The sequence below is a fragment of the Glandiceps talaboti genome, chromosome 4, assembly GCF_964340395.1.
Source record: "Glandiceps talaboti chromosome 4, keGlaTala1.1, whole genome shotgun sequence".
NCBI lineage: Eukaryota > Metazoa > Hemichordata > Enteropneusta > Spengelidae > Glandiceps > Glandiceps talaboti.
Genome location: NC_135552.1, coordinates 22007655 through 22034937, shown reverse-complemented (window position 1 = coordinate 22034937; position 27283 = coordinate 22007655). Strand labels below are relative to the sequence as shown.

Genomic DNA, 27283 nt, shown 5'->3' with positions numbered 1-27283 from the left:
GGCAGGCACACATAACATACAGAAACCTATAATTACCCACCCCACCCATCCATGGGCTAAGAAACAACTTGACACGTTCATGTCTTTGAATATTGTGGAACATGTTTAAGGTAAATAGTGTAACGATTATTTTACTTACCTTCCTCTAAACGTCCAAGATAAAATATTCCTAAAATGATGAAAGTGCTCAGCACTAGCCAGTACATCAGTAATACCAACGTTACATGTCGACAGGTAGAATCATGAGCCATTGTTTTTGTCTTATAATGATGCAGCAGACAAAGTAAGAATAACACTCGCACAATCTCTGCAAAGAAATCCGATTAACAACTACATGCACCAGGCTGATCTCGCGCATGCTCTGAAAGCCATGTGCAGACAAGTCAATTCAGTTGTATTGAGACTGCCGTGAGGCAAACTATTTTTTCCCCATGATTTTCCATGACTATTAAAATCAAAACCAATGCAAATGCCTTTCACACTAGGGCTTAACTTGTGTCGCATACATCTGTCAAGTATTTTGTCATTATTGAAAACGGTCTTTCCAGATATTAAAGTTACAGCATATTATATCAATGCTTATGCAGATTATCCTTATTGATAGACAAAAAGGTGTGACCGGTTGCATTCATTAGGTATGACCTTCAAACGAATAAGCATTGTATGGAGAAGGAGCACTTTGTACCAACATCGGACTAACTTTTTAATTAGATTAATAACCATAATTTTGCAAATTTACAAATATATCATTCGTACGTTTACACCTAAATAAAACGAGCATGCTCTTCGTGTCAAAAATACATTATGAATGTTGAGTAGGAAATAGAAGAAATGGTTATTCATTGCACAATACACTGTTCTTTTGTCAAGGGTGTATTTTGGCTATGACTTACAGAAAGGACTGTGCAAGTATAGTTACAATTTATCCTTATCTAACAGTGTCATTTTTAGCCAGGGCCATATAAGATGGTATGCTTGAATGGTGATGGTGTTGAGTTATACAAATAAAAAACATGTCATATGGATGGCAACCATAACTTGATCACAGAATTCATTTCGTTAATAAATTGCACTGTATTGTGCAGTATTGCGTTACTTTCACCAGACTAAATATGAAACGTACAGATAGTAAAGGTACCACATTGAAGGACATGACAAATATCCCTAATAGCGTTAATGAGACATCATGCTTTGCATCTTGAATAAATATCCAATAGTCCGAAAACTTTCCAATTTCCGAAAAGAAGAAATTTTGGCTTTTTTTTTTTGATAATTTTCATTATTGGAGAATATTTTTTCATATTAACTTTTCCCCTTGATAATTTTCAATTTTCGATAACTTCGAATTCTGTTTTATATCTTGACAGAATACACCATTATCACCAAAATAATCAATACTAGATATGAGAAACAGCAAAATCGTTTTTTCCTGAAAATATGTGAAGTTTATAAATATATACAAATTTTGATACTTTCTTCAAATATGCAAATAACAGGAAAGCTGGTTTCTAGAATTGTCATTCGGAATGGTGTCAATTGTAAGAATCAAGTCAAGGGATCATGCCAGCTGTAAGAAATTTTCAACAACTTGGAGGGGTATGTCACTTGTAAGAAATTTCCAACAACATACAGCAACTCGGGGGGGGGGGGGCATGTCAGTTGTAAGAAAGTCCATACAAGATGGTTGTTTGATTTCAAAACAAAGAGAATTAGTACAGACAACATATTATAAATGCAACTCATAATATATTTATTGCAAAATGTCACATAGATATACACATGAAGCAAGCATAAACCTTACTTCCTGGAAATTAAGTCAAATACACGTATGATTATCATAGGAATGTCAACAACAAAACGAGTTTTAAAAAGATTTAAAAAGTGTTAAAAAGTACAGTCGTCAAGGAGGTCATGCTCAGTTAAAATATTCCACATTTTCAAATCTGCTTACAAAGCAAGACAACTGTATGAATGTCATTGGCTATTGTAATAGTCTACAAAGCTCAATGAAGTAGTCAAATCTGCATTTTGACCAAGAACCTCAACTCCAAGTCTATGGACAAGTATTAAGAACCAACCAATTTACTGTGGTGAAATCGCGATTTGTTCACGATATTCTATATGATTGGATAATATTGACGTCAGGATCAAGGTAGTGTCCCAACTGCATGATTGTGAGCGAAAGCGCTAGCCTACAACTAGATTGAAGCCACGTTTGCTCTGCGCCAGTGGGGATGGAAACCCTTTTACCAACAAGTCAAGACTACAACCGGATACGTTGAGTTGAGAACGTTAAACCAGTTTAATCAATACGCTTTGTCGATAGATAAGCAACAACAGGCGAACAGGAAAACAGGAGAATGAAACAGAGCATGCGCATAATGAACAATAAGTAAACATGTCTGCCACAGTGTGTGGGCGTGCTAACTGTAACACAACTAATAACAACAATAACAGAATGGCGCTGATGTCTGTTTGTTTTTAAGTAAGTTAGAGAGATATTATTTCTGTACGACTTGATAAACATGAATAAATTCAACCTGTGATCTTTAAGTTCATACCTATTGCAAAACTACTTCAGCTTTGATCAGTAAGGTTTTTGCCCGTGACTTACTATCCAAAACAAAACTGCTGCTGTGACAACACAACCCAACTACTGCTGCAAGTCGATCAAAAAAGTTATGTGGTTCCGATTACACTCCATTTTAGAATAGGTGGGGTAGGTAGATTTTATTTTATTTCATTTTTTCTGTGTGAGTGTCTAGTTCATGTTTTCCATTGTTTTCCAAATGTCTTCCGTGTTGTTTATTTCTTCTTATCAGGTGTACAGCCATTACAGATTGGAAAACAGTTTTACATTAATTGTCTTTTATTTAAGTTGATCAATATCCGCACTTACTATTTCTCATGAGACTTCAGATTTTTACGATTTTATTTTTTCTCGTGAAACAAAACAGAATAGATTTTCTCATTCACTTCTGGTTTATCAGCGAGAGTCCTGTCCAAATTAATACGTCTTCAGAGTCACTAGATGTTAAATACCAATAATGACCAATAATTACTTTGTATGGTAAAACTCAAATTTACAAAAAAAAAATATATGGAAACACAGAGAGCGATAAGAAGCACACGTATACCCATGTTGAGGGCATTGTAACGTATAAAGAAAGAAACAGATCAGGTAAGAATAACGTTGCCTTATTTCGTGTTCACGATATTGTCAATCTAACAGTACTTCGAATCCACTGTTTATAAATTACTAATGCTGTCTTGTGTGACAAAATAATAACATTCTTATCAAGACGGAATTTAAATGTGATCTTCATCTTTCTCATGTTTAAAAAAAAATGATTATTTTATTGTAACGGTTATATATGTATCATGTTCACGATGCTGTAGTAAAATTGCTCTCATACGTTTTACATTTCATATCTTTCGATTCTCTGACTTTAGATATACCACCCACTTGTTCTTGCCATTCTTGTGGGCTAGTATGATTTTATATATTCTTCTAATAACGCAGGAACATCCATCCAACCAACCCACTTGCTAATGATGAATTAAACAATTGAAAATATGCAAGTCGTTTTGATATTTAGATAATCAAATTATTTTTACGTCCACACCCAAAAATCGGTGCCCTCAACTTCTTGCCATGTCATCTTGTTTTTGCGCTGTTTATTGATAATATCGACCACTGATTAGCATATACAATGTCTTTTAACAATTTTCAGTGCCTGTGTCTGATCAACATATGATACGCAAATTACACCGATTTTAACATGGTGACATTTGCAAAGCCAAGATTTCACGCGATACTTGCCACTTCGCTACTTCCAGATAATATTGACCAATAATTACCAGAGTGTCTTTTTCTATAAATTATTCATCCTAGTGAATACATCGTTGGTTATTTGATGAAAAAAATATGCCACTTGAAGCTTGCATAATAATACCGTCAATTCAACTTCGAACAGTCAGAGTTAAATGTATACAAAAGAAAAAAAGACAGCAAATAATCTTGTACGACTGAATCACAACATTTCGGAGATTTACTTGTGTATTCTTGATTTCAAAGTTAGATTGTATTGATATATTTGGTATCATCGTATTCTGATGGATGTATTTACTTCTAGACTAAGGTAATATTATTAATGAAAGTCGTCGTTTGTCCATTTCTCAAGTGATTTCACAACATATTACTTAATTATATATTTGGTTACCTTCAATAAATATTGATAACGACAGAAATTATCATTACAAGTTTGAACTATTTGTTTTGCAAAAACATGGGTCACAATGCTGTCAGCCGTGAAAAGGAACACAATTCCCACAAGCATTGGTAAGGACTCGATCCCACCACTTTAAAGGCATTGGCTGTTTCCGACTACTCCAAACTTACAAGATTTGTGTGAAATTGCTTTATTAATTAAATTCCACTATTTGGATCTAATTGGGAGAGTTGTAGGCCATATCTCTCAAAGACTAGATGAATGGGTGAACTGTCGATGTTGTCTGGAAAGAGGTCAACATCCCAATCCACTACTTCATCCCTCACACAACAACTTACAATAGATTCACTGCATGGTTGTCATGAGAGATCTGACAGATATGTTCTGACTTTACAGTACAACGTTCGTAGTGGTGACATGTGACTTCAGTGGGATCCAAAAATTATAAATAAAATGTAAAGTTATTATCTAATACAATGAGTCAAAGTAAAATGTGATCTTTGCTGAATTCAATTTTCTAAAATATGACCTTCCCCCAAAGCTGATGTGTAATAGAGTGTCGCCTGTATTTCTTAAAAGCTCCTTCACAGAGGGCACTCTGATGATATTATGTCCTGTGTACATTTATTACATTCATGCGACGTGTTGTGTTTCATAATAGTGCACACACAGCATGGTCTTAATATTGTTTTGGACCAATGCAATGTCCGGATATTGCACCAGATCAGTGGAACACAATTCCGATACAGTCATGTAGATAATGCATGTTTAATTTACAAATGCCACATATAGTTGTGTAATATGATTTACTGATTTGAGTGTGTACTTTAAGGACATCACTGTAAGTCTCACTGACAAGCATTTGTTTTAGAGAAAATGATCAATATTAGAAGTTATCTCTGACTGGTAAACTGAGAGGGTACATGGATATGTAAACAATTTACCAATTTGTGTGGACATGACTGAACAAGTTAATATTGCCTGTCACATGAACACCCTATAACTGATTGTATGCACTTATATAATGAAAGTAACTATTCACTTAACAAATGAGATAATTTTTTTTTAAAATAATCAAACAAATTATATTTAACGTAAATACCTTTGCAGTACATATAAATAACTTTCCACATGGATATACGACAGACGCGGATTTATGATCTCATGTTTTGTTAGAGAGCTTTCAGTAATTACAAGGGGGAGGGCTGGGAGAAATCAGGTTCGGACTGTTGCATAAAATGAGACCCTCCCCAAAATCCCTCAACTTTCATTCTCTAAAACATGAACCCCCTCCATTACAGTAGTTCAAAATAATTATTAAAATGCTGTCAGAGATGTAAAAGGACACAAGTCACAGAATCACTGGTAAAGATTTAATCCCACCGCTGCCACCAATCTTAAAAGTCTTAAAGGCATTGGTTATTTCCCATTAATAAATACATGTTTTTGGATCTCATATGGATGAGCTGAAGGTCACATCTCCCAATGATTAGATTGGCAAGCTCACACTCCTGATGTTCGAACCAAGGTCAGGATCACCACAACATTATCCATAGTATCTTGTCCAACTGCTTCCGTTTTACACCAGTGAGACCCACTCCTCTCCTCCCACCACAACTGACAAATAATTAATTACATTGGTTGTCAACAGCAATTTGATTTATATAGGCTGATAACCCAAATGGCAGCAATGGGATTTGGAACTGGTGGTAGAGATGTGATGACTAAACCCCAAAATAATGCAATGTTGGGCTATACAATGAGTCACAGTAAAATGTGACCCCCTCCCCCATCCCATTTTCTAAAATATGGCCCTCGGCTAGAGCAGATTTGTAAAAAGTGACCCCTAGTTCCGGATCCACTGGCCCTCCGCCTTGTAAATGAACGCTCCCTTACAATGAATCATTTTCAAAATATCATTGGTTCATTTAGTTCCTTTAAAGTGGCGTAGGTATTCCGACGGGTTTCTCACATATGAAATACCAATGTTTAACATCAAACGTGAACGGAACGTCATTCCATCCGAAAATTGGCCCTTGAGTTCGTAATTCGAGTTGAACTGATTTGCTAACAAAACCATCGTTTGGTTCTCCTGGCGCCCATGGTTGAAAGTTCGCATCTAGGTGTGTGCCATCTGTCCATACATACCCAACACCAGGCTGTACACATAAGAAGAAGAACTGCTGAAGACACATGTTATGTTAGCAGGAATGAGAGTGTGTAAGTTATTAGTTGTGTGGGGTAGGGAAACCTCCACAACACTCTAGAAAATCCTTATTACTCAAAATTAACGGTTGTCATAGAAACTAGAGGCAAAACGTTCTCCGTGAAAAATGGATGGGGAAATTGCTCAAAACAGTTTGCACACAGGCAATACGTCTAAGTTTCGCATCACACAACAATCAAATCTTTTTTTTTGTTCGTTTACCATAGTAATCAGTGTAATTTAATGATTCTTAGTCATTTAGCCAACATTTATACATTTTAGTTCCTTTAAGGAATAAATACAAATGTTACTATTATATCCCACGGTTTTCATGAGCATAATGGCAATTAATTAAGTCATTTGCATTAATAGTTCTTTTTGGTAATTCTTCAATATCTTTGTGAACGCTTCAAATTTCATATAATTTGTGACATAAATATATGATAAGCCTGATATAGTTGAGTCGTTATGTACAACAGCTTACTAATCAAGGGACCTACTACCAAAACAGAGTGACTATAGAGTTTTAATTAGGCCTAATGACACTGTTGTTTGGTTCTGGTTACCCGACCCTTAATCTTTTTTTACATATTCGAGAAAAATAATAATAAAATCGCGAAAATCGTGGTCTCCCAAGAAATAGTGGATGTGGAATCTGACGTCAACTTAAAAAGACAATATAAAACTATTCTTCCACTCTGTAATGGCTGTACATCTGATCCAACCAAATAATTATGCATATAATTCACTAACCTCGTAGAACAGTCCAATTGAATAATTACATATGTATAATGGAATACAGTTGCTAAAATCCATCGTCTTTATATACCAAGTCAGGAAGTCATTCAGAGATTGGTTATCATCCTTAACAAGGTCAGCTGACATAGTTTGACAATACCTACGGGCATCATGCCATGTCATCCTTTCAGTTGAGAAATAATAGCAGGACGATTGGTACTGTTGCCACCCAGCTTCACCCTCTGGTAACATCATTAAAACAAATTTATAATTAGTATGCCATAATAGGTAGACCTAAGTACTAAGACTACATTGGTTAGCATTTCAACAGAATGATAATGTTAGTTTTTATATCGCGCTTTCTCACTGTGTTCTCTATTACCGGCAGCCCAGGCACAGCTATAGCGGCACAAAACCCTTTATACCTCGTCAACTCTCCGTGGAACATACAGAACGCAACAGATGTACAAAGGATGATGTGAGTATTATAGTGAGTTTCCTAAATACCATCGAAATAAATGACGAAATAATCACATCAAACCTTTAAGAAAAATCCTGGAATTATGGTCAGAGTTTTGATGACAGGGTCGTCCATGTCAATTCGTCATTTTGTAAGTGAAGGGATATTTATTTATCTTTTATCTACTTCATTTCTTTACATAACAACATCAAAGCTCTTTCTATATTGAATATAGAATATTCAATATCTTAAGTCACGGGTAGAAAAGTCTTCAACATCCTCTTTGAATTTGAAGTGTTCCTTTTTCATCTCTAGTATGTGCTAAGGCATTCAAATATACACTTTCAAAGCGCATACACAAATAAACAAATGAAATAGTATTCTCTGTAATGATATGCATTTGTAAACTCATATTAATAACCCTATACAAGGCGTTGATTATATAATTTAATTTATTTGTTTATTGATAGTAATATTATCTACCTGCATTTGTCTTGAATGGTGGACAGGTATTCGGCGGTGTAAATACATCGGTTGTTGTTGGCGTATTGGTATTTGGTGTCTTTACTACAGACTTAGTTTCGGTTGGCTTGTTAGCACTCGGTGAGACTACCATTGACATTACCTTAGGTGGCGTGTTAGCACTCGGTGAGACTACCGTTGACATCATCTTAATTGGAGTGTTGGTGCTACTAGTAGTCGGTATGGTAGCTGGCGTTGTCACTGTTATTTTCTTTCCTGTAGACCATGGTGACTTGATGAAGTTATATCTGGACCCATCATCACTACAATGGCATTTTCCTTTATGAAACAAAAACGTTAACAATGTTCACTGTAATTGTGGCATTAGCAGTGGGATGTTTTTGCTTCATATACTTGATCATATTTTGCTGCTCGCATTATTTTCCTCTAAAATTTTGTTTTACATTTTAATGGCAGAAAGTATCTCAATTGTAAATCACCCTAAATTAAAATACAGATTGACTAGATCAACCAAAACCTCTTGTAAATTGAATTGAAATTGTTGCAAAGAATCATGCAGGAAACTTATGCTTGTTCTTTATAAACAGTGTCCCCTGCCTTTGATGTGTTTGTAACTTTCTAAAGACTAAATCCCTTTCATACATTGACAACAAATTTAAAGCATTGTGACTACAACTTCGTATTCAATCATACAAATACCAATACAGTACATAAATCATATCCCTGGCAATTGACAGATTTCTGCGGCACCATTGATTAATACAAAATGTACAAAGTATCCAATACTTTGCGAGCCACACCCATATCATGTATACGACATATGGAACATTATCATTTCTATTCAAAAGTAAGTGAGCTGCTGGACCACTGATGAAAAAACTTGTTTGTGAATATAATACAAGTTAACCAAAAATTTGGTTTGTGAGTATCATTAATTAATCCAATTACATGTATACTACAAAGTAATGGTGGATTTGACAAATTAATGTACTCTAGCCCATTGAATGTATATTATGAATTAATTCTAGCCGTCCGATTATTTTTCTGATACTGACAACAGACAGGAAGACAGACACACATAACATACAGAAACATATAATTACCCACCCCTTCCATCCATGTGGACTAAGAAACAACTTTGTGTTTTGCGACCACGTTCCTGTCATTGCATATTGTCGGAACATGTTTAACGGCAAATAGTGTAACGATTAGTTTACTTACCTTCCTCTAAACGTCCAAGATAAAATATTCCTAAAATGATGAAAGTGCTCAGCACTAGCCAGTACACCAGTAATGCCAACGTTACATGCCGACAGGTAGAATCATGAGCCATTGTGTTTGTCTTATAATGATGCAGCAGACAAAGTAAGAATAAAACTCGCACAGTCTCTGCAAACAAATCCGTTGAAAACTACAGGCACACGGCTGATCCCGCGCATGCTCTGAAAGCTTAGTGCAGGCAAATAAAGTCAGTTACATTGAGACGGCCGTGAGGCAAACTATTTTTTCCTCTGTTTTTCTATGAATATTTAAATCAAAACCAACTATGATCTGACAGTGCTCCCATACGTTTGTTCCTATGTAGTGAAGACTGAAGCGAAAGGAATTATGTTAATAGCTATGCTTATTTAATTATAATACCTCAGACTATCGCATTAATGCGAGTGCCTTTCGCACTAGGGCTTAATTTGTGTCGCACACATCTGTCAAGTATTTTGTCATTATTGAAAATGGTCTTTTCAGACAATAGCAAATTATATCAACGATTATGCAGATTGTCCTAATTTACATTTTTGTAATATTTGTTACAATTCTCCAAGTACTGATTGCATTTGGGCAAAATCCGTGCATACAAATTAGTATAATTAGCATATTCATTATGAGAGGAACAGTTGGTCATTTTTTTCAGTACGTCTCCTACAGACAAGTACTTTCATATTTTCATGTTATACAGTTGTGTTTGTCTTTCGCATGTATCTGAGTCTGTTTTGACCGTTTTAGTATTTACTTCCTTGAAAAGAAGTACTGGAAATGTATAACGATAACTAGAAATTATAAATGAACAAGTTACATTTGAGCTTGCCAGTTTTAGATAACTATTCTGTAATTATCATGCTGATAATGCAAATAAATACACACAGCTTCAACTTGTGCTGTGGACCTTTTACGGGTACCATTTTCATCGTACTACACAAAGCATTTATATATCACCTGGAAATCATTACAATCATATGTAGGTATGAAGGATGAAATACTGCAACATATATATCGGTACTGAAGTTTGCAGCACATCTTCTATCTAGCATTTAATAGATTTCGGACAAAGGGAAAGATATGTTTTGGTAATGTATTTATATGTTGCAGGATTTTAAAATAGGCCATACTTCGATTGTCAGCACTGTAAGATGACATAATTCTTTATCCCATAATTTGGTATATCTACATAATGAACAAGAACAACATAAACAACTGGCTGAATATACGTCAAGAAAAACAAGAAAAGCTGCTCAGTGAGAGTTGTACCTCAACTCTTATGCGTCCTAAAATGGCCGCTGGACAACATCCATCTGTCATCTGTCATCCAAATACAAATACAAAATGCAAATACAGCAGAATAAACTGAATCACGAGTGAAAATAAGGGAGGCTTCATTATTTACAGGGGGCGGAGGAATCGAATCGGGGGGTCACATTTTACAAACCTGTTCTTGGGGGAGGGTCATATTTTGCATTACAATGTTTGGGAAGGGTCACACTTTACAATCCGTAGTTTTGTGATCGAATAGAAGATTCAAATCTTGTCAATTTGTTTTGCGTGTTTTGAGATGTAATCAACATTTATTTTTACGAGTTCTTTACATGCGAAAATACAAAAATTAAAATACATATATTGTAAGAAAATTGTTTAATAAAACGATGCATTTTGTTGAGTGTACCCATCTCACCTTATCACTCACACTGTACGTGAATGTTGTTGTTAAAATTTGATGGTGATGATGATGATGATGATGATGATGATGATGATGATGATGATGATGATGATTTAGTTTTGAATGTCATAGAGAACACGGACAGTGATACATGTACTAGTACCAGTGAGTCAGATCAGATGCACATATCAAATTTTTATCATGATACATATAAATATCCTATGGACATCCATATTGTTAGAGGCGAACTTTTTATTCAGACTGACTTTTGACCTTGACCTTGACCTTCATCTGAGGTCAAATTGAATTTTGTCAATAACCTTGGAAGCTTTGTTCATGGTGTCGCCATCCAATTGTCTACACCATTGTTATCAGATGTGACCTTTTCTGATAAGACACTAACGCATGACCTTGCCCTTAATTTTCAACGTGAATCATGAATTTACTCCATCAATTTGAAGTTTCCGTGACTGTATAGATAAAATCCGAGTATATACACCCATACTTATTTTGTAAAACTTACTTCTGGACTAATTACAGATGATGTTTAGATGATGTATGTATCATTTAGTTGGGGCTAAGTTCTATTCTCTTCAAAGCTGACTTGGCCAATTCATTCCTTTGGATTTTCCCAGTCCGTGTGAAAGGGAACGTATCGAAGGTAAATACGTATTTTGGTAAATGGAAATCAGGGATACGGTCTCTTAGGTAGTCTAGTACTTTTGTGTGTCGTCCATCTTCAGTCTCACTTTGAGCAGACAAATCTGCACACAAACAGAGACATATCTCGTTGCCGAATTTCTTGTCTGGAACTGGAACTACCTGGACATACTTCACGCCTGGGTAGCCGACAAGTTGGTGTTCAATCTCAGCTGGATAGATGTTGAAGGCACCTTTGATTATCATGTCATCCTTTCGTCCAAGAATACTTAGACATCCAGTTTCGTCCATTATCCCGATGTCCCCAGTGTGATACCATCCTGATGACGTCTTTACCTCTTTGGTTTTCTCTTCGTTATCCCAATAGCAGGTAAACATAAACGGGCTCCGAGCACAAACTTCCCCAGGAGTATCAACATCTGTAATCTGTAATCCTTTGACAATTTTAACTTCAACATTATCTACTGGGGTACCAACAGTTGTTGTTTTCGATTCTTGAGAAGAATCACAGGAGTGGGAGCTGATAAGCACGGACTCAGTTGAACCATAAACAAGGTTTATGGTGGACGGTAGAACTTCAGCTATCTCTCGCAATACTTCCATAGGAATGACGTTTCCGCCAACAATGCATTTAACAAGCGATGACAGATCATACTTGTGAGTAGTCTGTATTTCCTTGAATTCAAATACATGATGAGGCCAAAATGTCGTCGCTGTAGCCCCTTCTTGTTGAATAGTGCTAAGAATGGTTGCGAGTTCCTTATTCTTAGGTATTATGAGTGTCATCTTATGGAGAGCCAGGAGTATTTCTCGGTTTACTATTACAAAACTTGCGAAAGGTTCCGAGATAACCATCTTTATATGTTGTTCACCTTTGACATCTGCTGTTGGAATAAGCAAGTCGGCAACGACTTTTGAACCTTCGATAATTGCCCGGTGAGATATGGCAACTGCTTTTGGGAGCCCTGTACTGCCTGATGTGAAGGCAATGAAGCAAACGTCGTCCGGATCTGCTTCGACACATGACATTTCTGTTGGTATCCCGTCACTCATCAAAGATTTTAAATCAGTTACAAATACGTCCGCTTTTGGAGACTTAGAATGAGTGACCAGAACGTGCTGAAGAGTCGGAAGCTTGTTTAAATGGAAGCAGGGTGAAACGTTACCTTTCAGTTCAGGGCATATCTCTAGTAGTATATCATACTGGTCTGGGCCAACAATCAGAGCCGTGCATTTGACTTTATTTACGATGTAACACAGTTGCTCTCTGGTGATTTTCAATGGAATCAAGGCAGGTATTAAACCAGACCGAATCGCGGCCATATTACTGATTATAAATCCATAACTCTCATCTAACCATAAACCAATCCGATCCCCTTGTTGTGAGGACAATGACATGTACCCATGAGACAGAGCCAACGTGTCTCTCATCAACTTACTGTATGATATTCTGGTATTATCCTCGCAAAATACTAGAGCTTCATGGTCGGGATACAAAGTTGCATGTTCATCGAATAATTGACTGAAAGTTCGGCCACAAAATGCAGCCTTACCAGGGCGGTGGAAGTAGCTCTTGGTCAAACGCCTTGCTGTGTACGCCATTTTACCAGAGTCATAGAGGTCAAACCTTTGTTCACCTTGTCAGGCAGTTTTAAACACGTGGTCGGTTTTCAATGTTAAGTTGATTGTTATTACTTTTTTAGGGAGTCATCAGTATTTACAGGGGGCGGAGGAATTCGGGGGTCACATTTTACAAACCTGTTCTTGGGGGAGGGTCATATTTTGCATTACAATGTTTGGGGAAGGTCACATTTTACAATCCGTAGTTTTGTTACCAAATTGAAAATTCATTTATTGTCAATTTATAATTTTTGAGTATATTTTAAGTATAATTGAAAGGTGCTTGACATTCCAAAGTATACTTCAAGTATAGAATAAGTACACTTTAAGCATACTTTTTACCGTTTCATTTTGGTAAGGGTTGTTTTGTGTGTTTTGAGATGTAAAAGTGAAATGAGCACTCAACATTTATTTTTACGAGTACTTTACATGCCAAAATACAAAAAATAAAACTACATATATTGTTGGAAAATTGTTTAATAAAACGATGCATATTGTTGAGTGTACTATCTCACCTTGATTTGATTTGATTTCACACTGTCCGTGCATGTTCGTTAAAATATGATGGTGATGGTAGCAGTGATGATGATGATGATGATGATGATGATGATGATGATTTAGTTTTTAACGTCACAGAGAACACGGACAGTGATACATGTACTGACTCAAGTAGTGACAGTGAGTCAGATTAACGTGACACTGATGGCAATACTGAAGGTGAGGTGATGATGATGACAATGATATCAGGGAACTTTTACGAGTGACCAAGTCAGACAGAGTATGCACAACATGGAAAGCACATTTTAGATACTAACTAGATTGTGTATGATTGTAAGAGAAAGGTAACTAGTCAGTCTTTTACTGTTTGTCACTTTATATGTACAAATATTGCATTCTAATAGAGTCAAAATCATTTCATTTGTATGTATACACATAATGAGAATATTGATTAACTTTCAGTATATGCAATTGTCATGGGGAGGGTCATGTTTTACAAAATGGGACAAAGGGGAGGGTCACTTTTTACAAATGGAGAATGAGGGGGAGGGTCATGTTTTATTGAACATACCATGTGTGATTTCCTCCGCCCCCCCTTGTAAATACTGAAGGCTCCCTTACTCGGGGTCATGTCACATATATTTTCAAAGCGTTCAAAACTGCACTGAATGTTCGATCGCATTGATATGATTGGCAGTTTGGAACACGTGGGTGGTTTTCAATGTCACGAGTTCTTCATTCGTTACAGGGTGTAAAAGGAGTCGTCACTTTTATGAAACGTATTGCATGATGAAGCAAGCGTAAACTGATTGCTTCCGGATTGTTGTTTAAGTATGCATATACCAATTATAAGACCTTTGGCTTTGCAACATGCATGATTAAGTGCGTTTTACCATTGTTATTAACTGTATTATGTGATATTTGAAGAAATTGCATTTTACGGGTTTCGCATGAGCGTTGCCGGAACAGCGCTTACTGAGCAAATATTGCCAATTGACCAAAAGTAATTCACTATAAAACTACGCACATCATCACTGGATAGATATCGACCCAAGCGATAACGATCTACAACAGATGTATATAGGTCACATTATATAAGATTTGGAGTTTGTATTGTCTTTTAAAATACTACCCTAAATAGGGAACTTGCAATCCAGACTGAGCATGCTCAGATGCAAAGGACTATGGGATTATCTGTGGTTGTCGTAATACCTAATCTGGAGCTACTGATAAAACAAACCTCCCACAATGGTCAGGGTAACTATGAATTGATTATATGTGGTTACAAACAATGTATCAACATTGTTTACAATACTAATTGATTAGTATTTATTATCACATTTCCCATGATGCAACATTCAACATGGCGGGTTTGCAAGTTCCCTATCGTCACCCCAGAGCGTCACCCATTAAAATTTTAAAACGCACACCATTTAGATATATCTGACACATGCCCTCAATTATCATCAGTGAATACACCCAATTATATGAAATAGATTTGCCTAGCTAGTTACTAAGAATTATTGATTATGCAAATGAATGGACACAAAACTTAAATCAAGACACAAGCGTAAATGTTATCGTCAATGTACGTACATTACATGAAAGTTGAAGCTTGCATCCTTGAAAATATTGCGTAATTAACAAAACCATTAATTATATGCAAATGACTTTAAAATCAAAAGCAAGCACTCGCTTCTTAAATAGTCAATGCATGTTGCAAATTATATTAAACTTAAAGCGTTCATTCTTATAAGATATTGTTTAATTACCGAAATCACTAATTATGCAAATGACCCACCTAAAAGCAAACGGTACATTAATGAGTTACATGTGTTTTTCAATGTATGTACCTAATTACATGAAATTTGAATTCTTCAGATAAAGCGTTATTGCCGAAATAATTAATTATGGAAATTATTCATTAAAACTGAAAACTGTGTACATCAATAAGCTTTTTATGTGCGTCTTGCTATCGTCAATATGTGTATCAAATGATCTGAAGCAAACATTCGCCCTAAACCTATTCAGCTCTCCATAACAATAAGAATATGTAAAGCAAGTTTCATCAGAATTGATGCTGGGGATTTCGAGATATAGTGTTCACAGTATTAAAGAAAGACAGACAGACAGACAGACAGACAGACAGACAGACAGACATACATACATACAGACATACATACATACATACATACATACATACAGGCACGCACACACACACATACATACATACATACATACATACATACATACATACATACATACATACACACACACATACATACATACATACATACATACATACATACATACATACATACATACCGATTTTTGTGTCCCGAATATTCCATTCTTGCAAACCAGAGTTTATTTTTCCTCCGTTAAACATCGAATTTATTTTTCCTCCGTTAAACATCGAAAAATCTTGACGTGATTTGGAGGAGGTTCACGTGGAATTCTAGCCGATTGAAACAATGAGATATAATCCTTAAAAGTGAGTACCTATTAGTAATTCGAACTCAATCAATAGTATCTCATTATGTACAGTAAAAAATTGCATGTATAAATTTTCAACTAAAACTGTGTACCTCTTTGAACGAACAGAGCGATATAATATAGGAATGACCTATTCAGGTTCAGATAAGCTCTAATATAAACAGTTTAAATTTGGGGATAATATTATATTCTGCAATTGTTTTCCCAAATACTTTCTTTTGATCATTATCATATAAATAGAAAGTTGGCGTGAATAAGATATTATCCCCAAATTTAAACTGTTTATATTAGAGCTTATCTGAACCTGAATACTATCAAATATTAAAATAAGTATGACATATTATATATCAGCGTGTAATCTATGTATTCCGGCGAATGTTACGCTTAACATATGGAGAGTGCAAATGTATGCCGCAAGTATTTCATAATCTTACATGAATGTTCATTGTTATGAACGGATATTCGGACTAAGTTCTAGTCTTTCCGAAGCAGCTGTGGCCAATTCATTTCTTTGGATTTTTCCAGACTGAGTGAAAGGGAAAGCATTAAAAGTAAGTACGTATTTCGGTAAATGGAAATCAGGGACACGGTCTCTTAGGTAGTCTAGTACTTTTGTGTGTCGTTCATCTTCAGTCTCACTTTGAGCAGACAAATCCGCACACAAACAGAGACATATCTCGTTGCCGAATTTCTTGTCTGGAACTGGAACTACCTGGACATACTTCACGCCTGGGTAGCCGACAAGTTGGTGTTCAATCTCAGCTGGATAGATGTTGAAGGCACCTTTGATTATCATGTCATCCTTTCGTCCAAGAATCCTTAGACACCCAGTTTCATCCATTGTCCCGATGTCGCCTGTGTGGTACCATCCTGATGACGTCTTTACGTCTTTGGTTTTCTCTTCGTCATCCCAATAGCAGGTAAAGATATATGGGCTCCTCACGCAAAGTTCCCCAGGGGTATTAATATCTGTAATCGTACACCCTTTCACAATTTTAACTTCAACATTATCTACTGGGATACCAACAGTTGACGTTTGTGATTCTTGCGTCTCATCGAATGAATGGAAGCTGATAAATACCGACTCAGTTGATCCATAAAAATTCATGATGGTTGGCAAAACTTCAGTTAGCATTCGTAATAATTGTATTGAAATAACGCTGCCACTAACAACGCATTTAAGAAGCGATGATAGGTCATACTTGTAAATATTCTGCATCTGCATAATTTCAAATACTTGATCTGGCCATAAATACGCCGTGGTGACCCGTTCTTGCTGAATAGTTTCAAGAATTGTTGCAGCCTCCTTGTTCTTAGGAATAATTACTGTCATTAAATTCATAGCGAGAAGTGTGATCTTAATAACTAGTACAACACTTGTAAAAGGTTCCGAAACAACCACCTTTACGTGTTGTTCTCCTTTGCCATCGGTTGCTGGAATAAGCAAGTCGCCAGCTACCTTTGAACCTTCGATAATTGCCCGGTGAGATATGGCAACTGCCTTTGGGAGCCCTGTACTGCCTGATGTGAAGGCAATGAAGCAAACATCGTCCGGATCTGCTTCGATACATGACATTTCTGTTGGTATCCCGTCACTCATTAACGATTTCAAATCAGTTATCAATACGTCCGCTTTTGGAGACTTAGAATGAGTGACCAGAACGTGCCGAAGAGTCGGAAGCTTGTTTAAATGGAAGCAGGTTGAGACGTTACCTTTCAGTTCAGGGCATATCTCTAGTAGTATATCATACTGGTCTGAGCCAACAATCAGAGCCGTGCATTTGACTTTATTTACGATGTAACACAGTTGCTCTCTGGTGACTTTCAATGGAATCAAGGCAGGTATTAAACCAGATCGAATCGCGGCCATATTACTGATTATAAATTCATAACTCTCATCTAACCATAAACCAATCCGATCCCCTTGTTGTGAGGACAATGACATGTACCCATGAGACAGTGTCAACGTGTCTCTCATCAACTTACTGTATGATATTCGGGTATTATCCTCGCAAAATACTAGAGCTTCATGGTCGGGATACAAAGTTGCATGTTCATCGAATAATTGACTGAAAGTTCGACCACAAAATACAGCCTTACCAGGGCGGTGGAAGTAGCTCTTGGTCAAACGCCTTGTTGTGTACGCCATTTTACTCGGGTCATATAGGTCAAACCTTTGTTCACCTCGCCTTGATTGTCAGGCAGTTTTAAACACGTGGTCGGTTTTCAATGCTAAGTTGATTGTTATTACTTTGTTTTCGATAACGTGTTTAATTACACATTGTGCATGATACATTATGTTTCAATGCGGACATAGACTTGCTAAAGTTTCCGGTTTTTTTCATTCTTTATTTGAATAATAATCTTTGTTGGTAAAATGATCGATAAGGTGACAGTGATTGCGAAACAGTCAGGTGACACGTAGGGTCGTTGGGAGACAGTAATTTGTTTTAAAAAGTCGAAGACACTTTTATTTTTACAGAAGCCACTTCAAAAAACAAGTCTCCTGCGATCGAAGACATAGCCCCCAACACAGCATGTATTGTACTGTTAACTGATGCCTAATATATGGTATTATAATCTTATCAGGAACGCTACCCCCTTGTAATATTAGTGTAGACAATAATAAATGATGGCCCTATTACAAAATGATTTTACTTATATAACAAATTTATTTTCGACCCTGAAGATGAAGCTCAAGGTCAAAATTCAAAATAAGCTTACCTCACATAATAATGTGGGCTTTACAATTATTACCCCTGGCATGGATCTATAGTAGCACAACGGCCCTTTACACTTCCTCAACTCCTTGGGAAGCATACAATCCACTGTAGCCTCCTTAAGCACATAGGATTAAAGCATTCATGTTGCAACCTCTATCCTAACAGGTCCCCAATTATACAGCTGGGTTGACTGAGGCACAATCGTGGTTCAAATCTTGCCCATGGACTGTAGCCATTCAGAAAAAACGGCAATGACGGGGCTCGAACCTAAAACCTGGAAATTCCAAACTGGCCATGGCCACTCTAACAGTTTGCCCAACATGACTCCACGCCACTTTATTTCGGTACATTTCCATTTCTTAGATAAACTGAATATTTCAAGACAGGAAGTTAAAACCCTTGAAAATTACATACAGGCTGAGAATAATCAAAAGTGTGGTTTCGTACCAGCTAAGCAGTTGAAAAATGCATGAAATAAGATAGTTCACTGTCTTAAACTAGGTGAAATGTGTCTATCTTTCATATGAAGCTTACTTAACACTTCCTGAATTTGTATTATCCAAGTTATACTGAGAACCAAAGAAAAGAAACGCTACTTCATATATGTATCCGTTGTGTTTGCATCGTTATTAGCTGTACGCTACACTGCACCTGACAGGGCACATACCTCGGCCAATCAGTCGTAGGTGTGGCATGACAGGTCTTATCATACAGATGATATTATTATGAGCTAGCGAGATAAAATACTTTATAGCATGGGATTAGAATTCCACGGAACTATTTCTTCAAACTAGGTTTTATTTCATTTTCCCAATACTTAAGTGCTTTTTCGATCTTCCCCACTGGAAGTTGTGGGCATATCTTCGAAATGCACTTGCTCATTTCTTCAGTTGAATTAAATTTTGCCTCACGGAGACAGTTGTCTTCTCCCTCTTCAAGAAGTGATCCATCCCTCACTGCAGTGCATTTGTCGTTCGTGAAGGTAACCAGTCGTAAACTGAGAAGAAACGGGCTTGTGCCTGGAATTGTGTATACCTCGTGCATAGCCACATCGAAGTGGCTGTAGTCAACTGGCATCAACTGAAAATCATAAAATCGCATCCAAGTACCGGTGATATTCTTATGGACTGGGTCATAACCAGCACGAAGGTGTTCCTCCGTTCTTCGAAGATGTTGACGCTCTATAATATCATCTTTCCTCACTAGTTTCAGTGAGATAAAGGAATATTTGTACACAGGAGATTCATTATCAAAGTCTAGGGGAATGGCTTCAAATGTCGGATACCCACAACCTACATCTACCATATATGCATCACCTTCTTGAACAACATCATGTACAACAAATAAGAAATGATTATTTGGGTGAGTCACATTAGCTGGTACAAAGTAGACATGAAATCCAAGGGCCTCTAAGATGAACTTCATGGAAGTGTTGCTGACGGGACAGATTCCACCAACCGTAGACAGGGCATCTTCCTTCATCTCAATTTTTGAGGGCGCTCTTCTTTCCATTGGGTCTAAGCATAACAAGGTGATGTTTTGGAAGGGGATAGTGTTGTGGTAGGCTCGAATGACAGCATTTAGAAGCTGAAGCTTATTTTCTTCAAAACGATGCAATGGTTCTTTCACTCTTAGGATATTCTCTGTGAAATTAACTGCCTCTTCCTTGGTAAACATATTTGATGGAAATCTGTAACATAACATATAAAGTGATTTCACTTTCAATGGTAATATTAAAGAAGGTATGTGTTTTTTAAGCAAAAACCTGTAATCGAGGCCATTTCAGAGGTCACGCCTGTTTAACCAACTATTTAACCAACTGTTTAACCAACTATAATGCAAATATTTAATACTTCATCAATTATTGCACTTCGTAAACAATATGTCACTATAAGTTTAATACTTATAAGCACTTTCAAATTTTGCTTTGTCACTGGCCAACCGCTGCCATACAAAACGGATGAACAGTTTTAATTATTTTGCGACCCTAAATATGTAAAGATGTTGAGGGGAGTGCTTAACTGTATTTTAATGAGGGAAATAACAGTACATCAAATGCCCAATAAAAGGAATAGTTTTTGTGAAACATCAACACATGTTGAAATGAAAATCTATTTGGGTTCCTGCTACTACCGTTGGCGAGACAAGATTTATATTTTTGTCATACGTTTAATGACACATTTAGTGTTGAGACTGTGTCTGTGATGAAGGCTTGTTTCATTTACTAAAAATTTATAGATTATGGTGAAATGTATTGTTGAAATCAAATTCATAAAAGAAAGCTCTTTCGTTAGAGAATTGTTATGAATATATAATCCAAGGAGGTCTAATGTTGGATCAAAAGGTCACATTATTTTTATTGACCCACAGTACCAGGCCCACATTCCCTCTATGATAGAGGGACTGTGACCCGGGACTGTGATTGGCCAGAACCTCGCCACCTGCTTGTGGCACACTCGTATACCACAGCCCCTCGCTACATTTGTATATACTATATAGTTCTGCTTGCAGACGGTGTACGGGGCGCGAGACTGACCATGTGCATGTCTCTCAACAGTAGAACTGAGAAGAGAAGAGAGAACCCGGAAAGGAGGAATCGAGTCCCGACTTCCTCCGTCCGCTAGCAGGACTAAATACATACATGTATATCTATGCATAGTGTAAAAGCGATCATGGGGATATATGAACCAAAGATCACTTAATTTGTCTCTAAACAAGTTTCATAACGAATGTGCTAAAACTGCACATACAGGTATAATTTATATAAACAATGAACTCACCGTGCCCTTGCCAAAACTTGTACTACGTTTCCGATGCGGAAATGACTACAGTATAATGTACGTGTCACAGGTCACTTGCTAGACCTCACGTGGTCCACAGCTCGACCACAGGGAGCCCAATAATTAATTTTTTTTTAAAAATCACATAGATAGATAGATAGATAGATAGATAGATAGATAGATAGATAGATAGATAGATAGATAGATAGATAGATAGATAGATAGATAGATAGATAGATAGATAGATAGATAGATAGAGATAGATAGATAGAGATAGCTAGCTAGCTAGCTAGATAGATAGATAGATAGATAGATAGATAGATAGATAGATAGATAGATAGATAGACGGACGGACGGATAGTCGACACAGAGATAAAAATAAAATAAAACCAACACAAACACCAACACAAACACCAACACAAACACCAACACAAACACAAACACAAACACAAACACAAGCACAAGAAAATATACATAGGGTAAATCAAAATATGACATTTAATTTTCATTTAGCCATGCATATTTTCTTTATTTCTATACAAGGTATCATACTTCTATATATACTCGCCTATAAAAATGGTGTTTGTATGGATGAGGATATGTAGATCATAATAGTATAGTATTTCAATAGCATATAGGTCCACATAAACACATGTATACAGATAGTTATCTATGAGTTTGAAAAGATATTTTCATTTACCCATGCATATTTTTGTTTGGGTATGTTTATTTTACTTATTTTTTTTATTTATTAGTAACACCACAATATGGTTCCTCGGCGCCCTGTGGCTAGACTTAATGTATCATGTCTAGCAGAGCTCCTATCCTGTCTCTTCCCTGGATCGGTGCTTGTAGATCAGGAAGGAGTACAGTGGGATCACAGAACTAGCAAATAGACTGGCTAAAGATATCCGGACACAGATCATCTTATACAGGAATATACAGGAACAATTCTGATACTAGGCTTTTCAGCCTCTAAATCAAATCGTTGTCAGCCATGTACAGTGCTGAGTGTGTATAATGTCTAAAGTTGATGGTTGAGAGTCAATGTCAAATTTGCATGGTAAGTTTTTCCACAGTTTATCAAGTTGTCACTCAAAGGACTGGACACTTGGTGCAGAGACCACTGACTGTGGCAAACTGTTCCACGTATTTACACTTCTGTTCACAAAGTCATGCTTTCGTATGTCAAGCCTTGTATGTTCCTTGAAAGTTTGTACTGGTGCCTTCTAGTTGTACCGACATTGAACCTAATAAAATCAGTTACAATTGAGTCATATTTCTTTGATGCACTTTAATGACTTTGTTTTAGATGAAACGTAGCAAAAAAGGCACGAAAGACTGTCGACAGTCTATCTTTCCTCATAAGGTGGTAAGTCTTTGACACCTGGCAGTTAAAGTCTTGTAGCCCGTCTCTGAACATTTTCCATAGTTTTGATATGCTTAACATTATGTGGAGCCCAGACCTGGTTAGCGTACTCAAGGTGGGGTCTAACCAAAGATTTATACAATAAACAAAAAGTCTCTTTATCAAGATGAACATATGTTCTCCTGATTAGTCTCATGATCTGATTTGCCTTATTTATCTTAGTTGACATATGATTAACAAAATAAAGTTTCTCATCAATTATAACTCCAATGTCTTTTTCTTCAGAAATTTTCTTCAATGTGTGTTTATCATGACCAATGGTATATGCCCTTTCATTGACATTTGACCTTATGTCAACATACCAACCATAAATCATTCCCTCACTTTACACAAATAAACATACAGAAATGGCGTAAATATAATAATTTATTGTCTTTTTCATCAAAATTTACAAACCAAAGCTTGAGATTGATAATTTAGTTTAACAGTCTCATACAAAATATCACAGTCATACACTTGGCATTGAACTACAGACCATATACACACTGTAATGTACATGGTCAAGTACAACAAGAAAATTGTAATAAGGCAATAGATAATTAACAATGAAGTATTCATCTTATATATAACATATATATGTGAATGATTATTCACTTTGATGGCAAATAATACACACACGATAGATACAGAGAAAAATGCTAAAACCACTCAACAATAATTATATATGCTACATAATATGTCAAAAGTTAAACACAGTATAGATAGATAGATAGATAGATAGATAGATAGATAGATAGATAGATAGATATATAGATAGATAGATCATAGATAGATAGATAGATAGATGGGTATACAATAAACAGTTAACACAAGAATAATTTATCTCGAGCCCTAGAATATCCACTGAGCCTTCCTTTCCACTGACAATAGTGAAATATTTCATGATAGTTTTCAATTGGACAAACGTATGTATACTGTAACAATTCCAACCTTTCAAGGGCGTATTTTTTGATACAGTTGTTTACTTGGTTTACCATATGAAGACGACATTTTGATGGCAAAGAACAGGAGAAACTAATTCCTGTGTTAAGAGAAAGAGTGGCACACTTTTTGTTCTTGACCAACAAGTTATTCTAATCTGAGCACTAGTATATGTTATCTGTAAGTTTTCTATATCGTGTCACTGATATTTCTCTTTCCATCTAAACAGTTGTTTTCTTTTGTAAAGTCGTACATCACATGCACAACACACTTTCAAGTCTCATATATATATAACAGGGCTGTAGGTAGCCTGTAAAGTACATTATGTTGCACTGCCCTCACCAGTCTGCTCCTACATGTGATGTGTAAGGGCGCCCTGTCATGACATACTAGTACTTTATAGACTAGATTATAGACTAAATGAATACTTGGATACACTTTGTAACTCAGTACAAAGGACTCAATGTAATCCATGTTCAGCAATAAGTGCATCAACAACGACTCTCTCTTCCTTTTTAAGTTTGGGGCTTTTGGCATACACTGCAGTCAAATGCTTCAAATTTGATACAAACTGATATCTCTCAAAAGACACATGTATTGAGATTGCATACTCCATGGCACCTATACACAAGAAGGATATGTCTGTCGAAAAAAGAAAATGGTTAAGAAGTCCTCACATGAATTTGTACGATATACACGCAATCCTACTGTTTATGTAATGTGTGACATCGCCTGACTCTTAACTGCTATGGTCACATCCAAATATATAGGCTTCAATTTGATATTTGTCTGGTCAGCTTTCATTTGACATAGGACAGGTAAAATACAAATTAAAAGCAATGCTTGTACAAGCTAAGCTATGTTTTGTTTAAATATTATATAACTACAAAGACTGAAAGAACTAAAACATCTAACAAACATGTAGTGAAATGTTCAACAACAAATAAAACTTTTCACTACAATCTAATGAAAAATGCAGAATAACATCACCTGATTCAAATATATTCATATCTTACATCAGATATCTGTTATTAACCTTCATAATCATAGAAAATATATCTGATCATAAAATCAATTGTATAATTCCTACAATTTTCCAGACATTCACATATATGTTCAAAGCAATTACTCTTGACTTTCAGTTTGGGCACTTGGCAGATTTCTTTTAGGAACACCAACAAATCATGCAACAATCTGTATACTGATAGTATATGAACTGTTTAAGTGCAAGTTCAATTTTCAGAATATGGTCTGGAAGACGCCAAATGCATGGCACAAGTGCCACATGTTCAAACTGATTACATTCTAAGTTGTACAGATGCAATGACTGAGTCACAAAAGTTATGGAAATATGATCTAAAATGCAAAATGTGAATGACTATCTCAACCTGATCAATAAGTTATTAATTTTCGTGACTGGCAAAGTACACAAGACACAAATTTTAGGTATTTTAAAAAAGTTCAAGTTCTGATACATTTCACCCATTCAGTGTAATACCATAACTGTAAAACACATATCTCTTTTTTGTGCTATAAATTTCTTAAAAAGATCTCCCCCTTTAATACCTATAAACATTTTTTTTATTTCAAAGTTCCCTTTAATACAGAATTTGATGAAAGACTTAATATCATGGCAATTATTTAAATAAAACTTTTAAGTTTGAATAAATCTAGGCGTAGGTTCTTTTTCTTGTGTATTTGTCATTTGGATTTTTGAAACAGTATGAGTGTGTTTGTGTGTGTGTGTGTGTGTGTATTTGTGTGTGTGTGTGCACATCAATGTGCCAGTGTGCGATGTTGTCTCAAAACTTCTACAACTGAACCGATGCAGACGTTCGACAGTCACGGTTTGTAACGAATGGCTGAGAATGACCATTTACTCTCTAGAATAGAGTGTATTCTAAAAAGTTATGTATATTCATAAAAATGGTCATGATATCTATCCTGTTGTGATACCAGCTACAGCCTCTATTGGTAAGAATCCCCATTTGTACTTTCGGTAGTTGGACAGTGGCATAACCAGTTAAACAATACAGTATGTTTTGTGAAAATATATGAACACGTTTATAAACCTTGTAAAACTGAAGCCTCTATATATGTATCATACTTTAAATTCTATTGAAAAGTAAGAACCATACTCATTGCCCTTAGGCTACAGCTCAGCTCAGTGTAGTTCAGTTTTGCCATGTAAATACAAAATCTAAAATTGTTCAGCTTGTCCACTGACATGACCACTTTTGGTGTAAATGTACAAATCAAACACTTTGAAAATATCATAATCAGACTGTCTGAATATCAAACATTTTATGAATATCACACATTCAGACTCTTTCAATAGTTTGTGAGTATTTGTGAAGACTAATCACTATTTGACAATGAACCAACGAAGACATGTTTGTTAAATTCTCACATTTTTGTACTCAAATATACAAAATTGACAACATTAAAGCAAGAATTAGTTAAACAAACATAGACATCCAGATCACAATTAATATATTAAATAATGTAAATGTTATGATTATTAAAATATCTAAGAGTTTGAAGCCTTTTTACTTTTATACGGCTAAAAACATACAAGTGAGGTTGGTGGGGTGGGGGTGGGTTGTGGAGAGTTGATCAGTTTTATCAAATAGACAGATCTCTGATTTTAGTTTATAATAATAACAGATTTCGTAATTCCAAAGATATATGGCACTGGTGTGATTACTTCATTGAGGCTTGTGTGTTATTTAACCTGTAGTACACGCCTTCTTTGGCAATCAGTTCACCATGTTTGCCCTCTTCAACAACTCTGCCATGGTGGATGACAAAGATCCTGTCTGCATCTTGTATGGTGGACAATCGGTGAGCAATAACGATACATGTACGGCCTTCGCTGGCTTTGTCTAGAGCCTCTTGCACAACCTGGGATTAATAGACAACAAAACATACCACACTAATCAAATTTTCAGAAAGATAAAATTGATATAAAACTAAATTTTTGCTTATCAATATTATATCTGCTATAGCGCTATTTTCGACTAGTGGCATGCTCTCTCTGTGTGGGTCACAACCACTTCCACTTTGAAGTTGTAATCGAGCACATTCATAATAGCTCATATAGTGGCA

General features: G+C 36.0%; 4 protein-coding genes across 4 annotated transcripts in view; all 4 read right to left on the bottom strand.

Moving 5' to 3' along the window:
- Window positions 1-11615: 11615 nt before the first annotated feature.
- On the bottom strand, window positions 11616-13310 carry LOC144434320 (medium-chain acyl-CoA ligase ACSF2, mitochondrial-like). Its single transcript, XM_078122770.1, has one exon. It carries the CDS (start codon window positions 13308-13310, stop codon window positions 11616-11618), a length of 1695 nt encoding a protein of 564 aa, XP_077978896.1.
- Window positions 13311-16770: 3460 nt separating this feature from the next.
- LOC144434319 (medium-chain acyl-CoA ligase ACSF2, mitochondrial-like) lies at window positions 16771-18471 on the bottom strand. Its single transcript, XM_078122769.1, has one exon. It carries the CDS (start codon window positions 18469-18471, stop codon window positions 16771-16773), a length of 1701 nt encoding a protein of 566 aa, XP_077978895.1.
- Window positions 18472-19822: 1351 nt separating this feature from the next.
- LOC144434318 (uncharacterized) lies at window positions 19823-21881 on the bottom strand. The gene is made up of 2 exons (XM_078122768.1): window positions 21826-21881; window positions 19823-20735 (listed from the first exon to the last, which is right to left on the bottom strand). The coding sequence occupies exon 2, from the start codon at window positions 20720-20722 to the stop codon at window positions 19823-19825; it is 900 nt and encodes a 299-aa protein (XP_077978894.1). The 5' UTR covers window positions 20723-20735; window positions 21826-21881.
- Window positions 21882-25925: 4044 nt separating this feature from the next.
- LOC144434661 (ATP-dependent translocase ABCB1-like) overlaps window positions 25926-27283 on the bottom strand; it is a 34122-nt gene continuing 32764 nt past the window's right edge. Inside the window, exon 29 of the mRNA XM_078123167.1 lies at window positions 25926-27079. Coding sequence (XP_077979293.1) covers window positions 26879-27079 — 201 coding nt within the window. The 3' untranslated portion in view covers window positions 25926-26878. The remainder of the gene's footprint in view (window positions 27080-27283) is intronic.